Source organism: Ammospiza caudacuta, chromosome Z (assembly GCF_027887145.1).
Source record: "Ammospiza caudacuta isolate bAmmCau1 chromosome Z, bAmmCau1.pri, whole genome shotgun sequence".
Classification (NCBI taxonomy): Eukaryota; Metazoa; Chordata; class Aves; order Passeriformes; family Passerellidae; genus Ammospiza; species Ammospiza caudacuta.
The window spans coordinates 49,445,368-49,455,667 of NC_080632.1; the positions used below are offsets into that span (position 1 = coordinate 49,445,368).

A 10,300-nucleotide genomic window follows, 5' to 3' on the forward strand; every position below is an offset into this window, starting at 1 on the left:
GTTGCAGCTGAACCAATTACTAAAGATTAGGAGCAGGCATGATGTTAACAGGCCACACCTGTAGCCAATAAGAAGAGTGTTATAAAAGAGCGGAATGGTAGGCGCTAGAGTCAGTTGGCTACTGTGAGGACAACAAGGAAGAGTCAGTGCTTAGAGGAGCTTCCTACAAGAAACATCAAGGAGGTGTGAAAGTTTAGCAATATGGAACCCTTGCAATGTAATGACAATAGAACTCTTGCACTACAATGACAACACCATCCCATCACAGTCTTTTCCCCTTCACAAAATTGTATTTAGTAAGAATATATATACCGTTACTTAATTCATTACTGAGCTGCCAACTGTTGCTCCAGTTCAAAGGTGAGAAGAGTTCATTCTCATGCAAATTTAAAGCTTGTATTTTAGCTTAACAAAATTCTAGAAGTTCAAACCAACAAGAAAAACATTAAGAAGTATTTTAATTCTTCTGTGTTTGATGAAAGCTTATCATAACTTAAAAATCCTCTGATCATGATTAAAATATTGACACTATTCATCACCACCTGAATTCCTATTGTACTAAAATGCCAAAATTTACAAAAAAGTTCAAATAATAAAAATACAGAAGTACAAGAAAACATAAGCCAAAGTGGAATTAGAAATTTTGAGTATTCAAAAACCTACATGTTTATGTGCTTTTCAAGCTGAATTTATTTCCACTGCCCTCTTCCTACAGCCAGAGATCCTCATTAGCACATCACTATGCATTCCTGCATCTCTATAAATGAAACACTTCTACAGATCAGTTGTGCAAACACTTCTACAGATCAGCTGGAAATCCTCCTCTAACTCCCTATGTAGTTTAGCCACAGAATAGAAGTAACACATTTTAGTGACTGCAAAATGTGCAGCCCTGTGCAACAAAATTTCTAAAGCCAAATTCTGCAAGGGCACAACTATGTGCCACGCCACACTTCTAAAGAGAAAGTTTTAGACAAAGACCACTGTGCATCTCCCTCCACCCACACATCCAGTGTACTTGTCCACTGAAGGCAATTGCTAAATACACAATTCTATAATTAAAAGACAAAAATTACACTTCTGATACCTGGGATTACACAAATCTAGAAGTGCCTGATGAGAGCCAAGAGAACATCAAACTTAAAAAACTTGGCACAGCCTTAATGAGATTTCTGATAACTTGAAGTAAACAACATTCTACTAGGTGAACAGAATTACCACACACTCCTAAAAATGAAAACACAGTAAAAAACTTTTTGTTATCTACAAGTCACTTTGTTACTGATTGGGATTGTCAAATTAGTTTTACGTGGCGCTGGTGTTACATCAGTGGCAGAAAATGCAGCAGACTGTCCCCTTTAGAGAAGCCTGGGAAACATAAAAGCAGCTTATGCCTGATGGAATAAGAACTGCCACTAAATAAAAACTAAGCTACTCTGAAGGCATGTTTATTTGAATAAAATAAAAAAATCTACTACCACATTCAAGCCTTAAAAGCAACAAAATCCCTCATCCATCTTTCAAGAGTCAAAATATAGTATCAGATCTAGTGTTGCTAAACAAGATCCAATTAAAAAAAGGCAAAAGGAAAACCTGAACAAGTGGCTTACTTAAATTTAATTGATAACTCACATTTTTGAAAACCATCATTAAAAGTTTTGGTTAGACACAGTTTTACAGAGTAGTCTTTAAGAGCCATTACCCACTCCTTTTAAGAAATTCTAAAATTGAGTTCCTAGCAACAAGAAACAACTGAATTTAGACAGTAATAGTAGAGTTATCAGAAGTCTTCTAAACATGTGGTGTTCATGTAAATGGTTCAGTGCCCTACACACATTAAAAAAAGCACACAAGCATAGTCTGATAAATTCATACTCTTATCAAGGAAAGGTAAAGGTAGTGCATTTTTACGCACAGCACTATTGCCTTTTGTCTAACACATGCAAACCCTAGTTTTATATATTTAGCAATGACCAAATTCAAACGCAGCAAAATTAGCTTTGCTGAACACGTTTTTAATGCGGAAATGGTAATGCCATCTTTGTAACACCCACCTGAGAACTACTACCCATGGCACAGAGAAGGGTGGCACAAGAGACCAACATCAAGCCCCCTGTTCTACCTCCACAGGGGACTCCACATCAGGAAAGCATTTAACAATGGCAGATGAATTCACTGACTTCCAGCAATGGTATGTGAATGTTCTAAGGTCAAAATTGACCTTATTTTTGGGGATATGAACAAAGCATGTTTCCAGGCTATCAGACACAGGCAACACTGTCTCATGGCTAAACACTTAATACAGAATTCAAAGGATCTGTTTACATAAGTCAAAGGTGTAGCAAAATCATGACAATCACCCATCTATATATGTATTTGGAACACAACAGAAAATACAAACTGTTTCATTCTTTAAATGAAAAATTTAAAATATTGTACCCACAAGCAATATAACCACTATAAAGGTTTTTAGGAGAGGAACTTGAGCAGGAAAAGAAAACAGCACATGTGTCCATACATACACAGTATGAATAGGTTTGAGGATATAGCAGTATTAGACAACCTCTATCTAAATGACATATCTAAATCACAGTTTTAGTTCCCTGCCCTCCCATCTTCATTTCCCTACAAGACAACCAACTAAAATCTAACCCCAGCGCAGCAGGCAGCAAAAAGCCGTCTCAGGTTAAACATCCTAGTAGTCAAAACTAACTGCAGCTAACTTAATTATGAAAAATGTTTAACAGTCTTACATAAGTAGGGAAACACCTGCCCAAACGCAAGAAAAATTGGTCCAAACACTGTAGCTATGAATATCTGGTTTTATATCTATATTCAGTCCATAACAAAGAGAAATTTAAATAAAATCCCAAATTCCAAGTCACAGTAAAATCTAAAGGTTTAAAATGTACAACTACAAGCAAATGTTTTAAAAAGTTGTTAGAAGGATCTTCAAAAACATAAAAAAACTTCTGAAAAGACATGAGTTGTAAATCTGGAAAACACACACAAGATTTCAAGCAATGAAAAAGAACTGTTCATATATCTGAAAGTTTTTTTGTGTTTTTGAAATAGATGAAGAGATATAACAGAGAATGTATTGCAGCTACACAAAAATCTTCTATCCTACATCCGGGAATACACACTGAAAGCATATACACCTTTAAACAGTTTTATCTACGCTATAGACATATAATGATAAATTGACTATTAAAATCCAATATCTTCTTAAAAACTTCTCAATTTTAAATCACAAACACCACCATGCCTGACCACGTATTATATTTTGTATATATTCTCACTACTGGACAAGGTAAAGATTGCTTAGTAGTTCTTACTATGAACTTCTACATCTTACTTCTTGTATCACATTAGAAATTTAACTTAATTCTGAAGTTAACATAAACCTTTAATGCATCAAAAGTAAATGAATTATTTTCCTCTATGGAATACACACACAGTGAATAATTATAGGGAACACACCTAGTGGTCACCATGGGTTGACCACTGCATTCTCCTCCTGATCCCAAATCCTGTCATACAGTATGGTGAGGAAGACAAGATAACCCAAAAAAATATAAGACAGGAAGAAAAGCTGGGGAAAAAAACCCCACTTTATGATATAAGCAGTAGATATTTATAAACAAGGAACCTACATAGTAACAGAGCAATGAAGTTAATTTACTCCATTCTGTTACTTGTTCCTCAAACACAAAAAAAACCCCAAAAAAAACAACAACAAAAAAATAATAAAAGCGCGCTTCACAGGTCAACACAATAAATATGCTACAGATTTTGTCTCCAAGAAAAAAGCTCACCTGGTAAATCCCTCACTCTTTTCTCTACCTTGTTCCACAGTAAGTGGATGTACAAAAAAAGACTCAAAAGGCTAGTTTGTTTCCTAGAGTAAACAGAAAGAGATACTTTTGCAAGGACATTACTCTTCAGTCAAGCATGACTTCTTCCCCATGACTTATAGTCTTGTCCCACCTTAACAAGAGGAAAAGAGATACTTGGTGCCATGGCAGCACAGAGAAGTCTTCCATCCATAAAGCCCTAAGAAGGAAAGACGAGCAACACTATGCTCAGGCAACAGGCCATCAGAGAGCATAGGAGCTCAGAACAATAACTTTACCTATTAAATTCAGAACACACTCCCCCATAACATGATTACTGGGGGAAAAACATGCAATACGAGCTGTGTGATCCTAGCTCCCACATACAGCACTAAAGACATTAGTGCCAAAAAATGCTGTATTAAACACACTTACAGAACAAAGATGAGAAGTTTCTCTGAAGACTAGAACTCAGCTCTTGTTATTCATCTTGCAAAAAAAGCTATTTCCACAAAATACAGACAGCCTACATAAATATCTGATAATCTGTGAGTTACAATAAAAATTCATGGCTTAATGAAAGCTGAAGACGTAAAAAGTGACTCCAAAAAGGAGACAGAAAATTTAACATATCCTCCTGGTCAAATTATCTGAGGGAAAAATCTCAAGAAACTTTGGAGGTAACAATGAGAACCTACACCAGATAAGCCTAAATGTTGGACCCAATAGCTGGACTAGCAACAGCAGACTTGAAACCATGGGTGTATTATGGCTATTATGGAAGTACAAAGACACATTGTATCTGTACATATTACATAGGGATTAGGTAATTCAGTCAAATGATTTAAATGTGGTAACAAACACCTTAATTATAGGGAACACAAATAGATGTATGTCACCAAAGGAAAGAGTAAAAACACATTACCATTTAAATCTATCCTCAAGAGCTTGTAAAATAGGGTGACTAGTTAAACCTGAACAGAAATTTTATAGCATTATTAAACCTTCTCTCCTGCTATAAAATCATTCTTGCTGCTGGGAGTTGTACACGAAGATACAAGATTACCCAGAACACAGAGGATGCTACGGAACTCGCAACTCTGAGAAACAAGAATTTCACAGAAGCTGGGTTTTAAAGAAACAAAGTATGGCCCCAACTGTTGCTACAATGTAGCTCCATTTGTGTCTGAAGATGAAAACAGTTTCCAAGATGTTTTAGAAGACTAAGCAGCAAGAAGCTCCCAGGAGGTTTTCAGACGGAATGGACCATCCCCTACCATGACCATTCCAGCTGTTCCCGACACAAATGAAGAAAATTCTTAAGTAGGCAATTAAAAACATCATATCCATGGGCAAGATTTCTTCCTACCTCACATCAGTAAGAGGTTATTAAAACTACAAACTCAGGAAAAAGAAAAGGTATTTACAGTTCCTGGTGTAGTTTTTTTAGTTTTTATTATAAACTAGATATTCCTACCATCTTTCCTGAAATTCTGCTATGCTTCTAGATTCAATCTCCTCTGGTAACAATTTTCCTAGTACTGTACCTAGTAACTGTACCTAGTCCTTTCCTCTTTTAACAATTTCAAGTTTTCCTCTTCAAACACTGACAGCTCTCCTATTCTTGTATTGTGAAAAACATGGGCATAAATTCATGATCTTTCTTTTTTACACCATTTGATGGTTAATCCTTAAAAATTCAGCATTTTTCCTTTCCTGAAAGTTCAGTCAAATCTCAAGTCAGTCTCCTAATTACAAGAGTGTCCTCCTCATGTCTGTATGTTATTTCCGACAGAGTGAAGTCAGAATTGTATTTGCCTCTCCCTCTCTCCCGTCACACTTTCAAAATGAGCAAATATATAATTAATTTCCCTGCCTTTCTATGTAGTATTTCAGATATGCAAAGACAAAACAGGAACAGTTAGAGGAGGAAATGGTCAGAAAAAGAAAAAAATTCATCAACCTACTAAAGGGATGCAGAGCAGAAGTGATTTATCTTGTTCCAGCAAAAGACTGCATTTATGGAGAAAAAAATGTGAAAGACTATTTCTGCAAATACTTATACAGGTCTTTGTCACCATTAATGGCATAATGCACAGGAAGTGCAGATACAGGTGTAAGTTCACACATAAAGCAGCAAGCTATTATTTGTGTAAAGGGAATTGATCAACAGAAAAATGCCTATCTCCAGACCTCAACAAAGGACATCTTCTGGACAGGATCAATAGTGTGAGTCTGGCAGGTACCTTTGGGTTTCCTACTAAATGCCCTAAGTTTCCATGTCAAAAGGCACATTTTTCAAATGTGGAAATACACTCCATTCTTAGCAACTTGCAAACTAACACAAAGTAGTTCTTTCCCATTTCCAAGACAGACTAGTCATATTTCAAGCCATGTGCATAAATTAAACCAAGCAGTAAATTTCAGTATCAGAAGTTACTATAAAAACCTGAACTAGGTGACCACTGAGTACCTCTTTATGATACATGAACAAAACTAGTTATTCCACTGGAACAACCAGTATTTACTAGATAGTAACTGGAAATACTATCAACAGCTGTAGGTAACAGTTATAAGGATATTTACCCACTGAGAAAAAAACAGCAAGCAACTCTGCAACATCAGCTCTTGAAAATGCAGGGGTTTATCCAAACTGCTTAGCATGTGCTTTTGGCCATGACTTCTAACAATGCCCTTCTTTTGTACCACATTCATTTTCTATTCAGTTCTACAATAAATCTCTCACTTCAGGCTAATTAGAACTTGTCAAAATGACAGAATATGTGACTTATGTTTTCCAGAATGTTCTGGTCTCACTTGTAACAATCACGTTTCACCAAAAAAAAAGCATTTCTTTTAGCTTTCCTTTTTACTTAAGGAAAATTAGTCCTCTGGAATCAATAAAACTCTGTATTCAGCAAAGAATGTTTAAGATTACTGGCAGATAGATGAAAAAACCCACACACTTTTTCACTGACACCATTAACTAAGTAAAACCATTCTTCTCTGGATTCAGCAAATAAAGAGGTAAGTAAGAAAAACTGAAAGAATTCCTATCTCCACCGCTCAAAACAATTTTTAGTTTTAAGAACGGACTCACTACAGACAAGAAAATATGTAAAAAGAAAAGCCCACATGAACACATTCCACTCTCCAAAAGTTTCCTAAACAGTTTTAATGGTTTTCAGCCAACAGCAGCTGACATGACAGACAGCCTTGATTCTTCCTAGAATACAGCTCTGGGGAGAGCAGATCCAGAGGATCACATGTAAAGACTTCTATGTCATCCTGACTATGACTATATATATTTGCTACATACTGATACTGCTGGGGTCACAGATCCCTCCACAAGCTATTGGAACACACTAATTGTGCAGAAAACTAGCACATCCAAAAGTTTTCTACTGAGTTTAGTTAATCAAATCATCAATTAACGTATTAAATAATCAGAAGAAAAAAATCAATAGACACACTGGAGGGCAGAGAGTCTGTAGGAACAATTCAGCTGACAGAGAAACAAGCAGCAAGACCCTCACCTTGTCATCAGCAACAAGACCGATTTCCACTGCTGTGGAGATCCGCAGCTGAGGTTATAAACTGCCTTCTATGAGGCAATGCAATCTAGTCCTGGCTGTCCCTCCATATATCCCTCAAAATGCTCTTTTCCACATACCTAGGACAGTTTCTCCTACAGTTTAATGGGAAGAGAATGACACTTAGCTGCAGCAGTCTGAGCAAGAACAGGACATCTCTTCCAGTCCCAAGAAAAAAAAGGACACATCACAATAACTAGGACCTGCCACTAATTATGACACTGCAGTCTTGCTCACACATGGACCAATTTAACATGAATTCTCAAAACCCTACAGTTTGAGCAACTGCTGTGAAGACATCCCCCTAGTCCCCTATTACTGATGAGTATTACTGATGAGTAATATACTTAATGTGCTGCATCACCTTTCTCAGTGATACAGCAAAATACATAAACCATTAATAGTAATGAAAAGAAGTATTATTTTATTTGAGAGCTACCAAAATCACTTCTGATGTTAAAAAGTGTGTACAACCCTACAGAGCAGAAAACAAGAGGAGCAAAGCACTTTCATGCCTAATTTCCAAAGGCATGATTTCCAAAACCAAACGGTAATGTTTCTTAGGAGTTCACAGAGACATCAGAAAAAGTTTTACAAGATGCTACTGCGAGGCTTTTTGAAATCCCAGACAGAGATGCACAGGAGTTACAAAAATAATTGCCAGACTGATCAGATTCATCACGTGGCAAACAGGGCACTTGGCACAAATTGAGGGGCTGGGTGTAATCCAGGGTCCAGCCAACACTAACCATTATTTTATTGTAGGGCTGAATTGCTGGGTGTCATCCAGTGTCCAGCCAACACCAACCATTATTTTATTGTAGGGCTGAATTGCAGCATGGAACACAAGAAAGACAAGCTGCATAAGGCTTGTTGGCTGCTTTTTTCCTGCCTCATGACAGAACCATGCTAGACCTTCAGAGTCTTGGACCTCTTTTCCCTTAGAAACATCTGCTTACTCTTTAGCAAGCTTCTAGATCCCAGAGGAAAAAAAAAAAAAAAAAAAAAAACAAACCAAAAATCAAAAACACACAGCAACAGCAGCAACAACAAAACCTTTCCAGAAAATCCCAGCAATCCCAGCAGGACCCCACCCCAGTTTAGCAGGTTTCACAGATCTCAGAGAGGCTGCAAACAGATTACATATTCCCAACTCGTATCCAAGAGCTGAAGTCATGAGTGACCTGCCATTGATTCAGTCAATTTCCCATGTCAGTTGTCTCCTAACGGCAGAACCACTGAATTGTTGATATTGGAAGGGACTTCTGCAGATCATTTAATTGAACGCTTATGCCAAAGCAGGGTCACCTAGAACAGGTTACACAAGAACACATCCTGGTGGGCTTTGAATATCTCCCGAGACAAATATGAAGAGTTACCACCCCAAACCTGTCACACACGCCTTCTTGATTCACATGTATTTTCAGACAGCATCACACATCCTCCCACCAGGAGAAGCTGGGCAAGACGAGAAACACTGGATCCCCAACGGAGAAATTACAACTCACGGGCATAAATAGCAAGTACTCTTCCTACATTTTAATCACAAAGAACATCTGAAATAATAACATCACGCTTTCTGCCAAGTGATGGAAATGTCCAAAGGCATTCCTGTCAGGGCATTACCGTTGTGTCATTTTTCAGGGCACCGGAGCAGACAAGAAGTTACCTCTCCCAAACGAAAGGCCGGCCGGCCTGCCTGCCTGCCTGCCTGCCTGCCTGCCTTCCCTCCCTCCCTCCCTCTCTCCATCACCTCATCCCCTCCCCGAAGGCCCTCCTTCCTCCCTGCCAAAAGCTCCTCGGCTCCCCTCCCACCGACCCACGTCCGAAACGCCACCCCGCCCCCCCCGCAGGCCACCCCGCCGGGCTCGGCGCCCGCCCCACCCGCGGGTCCCCCCCGGCTCCCCCCGGGCCCCCCCGGCCCCGCCCGTGCTCCCCTGACAACCGCAGCGCGCGCCGGGCGTGGCCCCGCCCCGGCCCCGCGCACACAATGGGCCCCGGAGCGCGCGGCCCCGCCCGCCCCCCGCGCCCCGCGCGCGCGGCACCGCCCGGCCGGGATGCGGGGAACGAGGGGGGGTGGGGGGGGGGGGGGAGAGGGGGGAGGGTGTCCGCGGCCGCCGCTCCCCGCGGCCCGCTCACCATCGCTGCGCTTGATCTCCACGTAGATCCCTATCTGGATCTTGCCGAAGTTGGCCGCTGCCATCGCTTCATGGGGCGCGCGGGGGAGATCGGAGGCGTCGCCGGCCGGCCACACCGCGGAGAGGGAGAGGAGGCCGTTCACGGCAGAGGCAGCGGAGGCTCTGGGCGGGGGCGACGGGCGGCCGGGAAGAAGGAGGCGGGGAGCGGAGAAAAGGCAACGGCCGGATACAACAGGCGCTGTGGACGCTGCTGCGCCTGCGCGGCCTCCGCGGCGTCACGGTGGCACCGGCTCGCGGGAGGGGGCGGGGGCGCCGCGCGGCCGCAGCCCGCGCGCTCCGCCCTGTGGCCCCGCCCCTCGCCGCGGGCGCGCGCAGGGGGCGCGGGCACCCCGCGAGGCGCCGGGCGGGGCCGGGCCCGCAAGTGCCGGCTGCGCCTTGGGGCGCTGCTCCGGCCTTCACCGCGGAGCGCACGCACTGACACCACACACAGCACACACACTCCCCTGCAGCACCAGATGGTGGCCGAGCTGCTCTGGAGCCTTAGTGTAATAGCTTTATCTACCTGCTGCCTGCTCATGCGGCTCCCGTGTGCACAGCAGAGCAGCTTAGGAGCAGTCGTCCTGCTCCACAGCCTGCCCGCGGCTCTTGTGTCCCAGGAAGGCACATGGTGTGGTTTCTGGGGATGTGCAGGGCTAACAGTTGGGCTAGATAATCCTTGTGGATCTCTTCCAAT

General features: G+C 41.6%; 1 protein-coding gene across 4 annotated transcripts in view; it reads right to left on the reverse strand.

The window, feature by feature from the left end:
• The window catches only part of KIF2A (kinesin family member 2A), a 57,660-nt gene extending 47,901 nt beyond the window's left edge, over positions 1-9,759 (reverse strand). For all 4 annotated transcript variants that reach the window (XM_058824338.1, XM_058824337.1, XM_058824336.1 and 1 more), the window contains exon 1: positions 9,569-9,759. In XM_058824338.1, coding sequence (XP_058680321.1) covers positions 9,569-9,632 — 64 coding nt within the window. In that variant the 5' untranslated portion in view covers positions 9,633-9,759. The remainder of the gene's footprint in view (positions 1-9,568) is intronic.
• Positions 9,760-10,300: the final 541 nt, after the last annotated feature.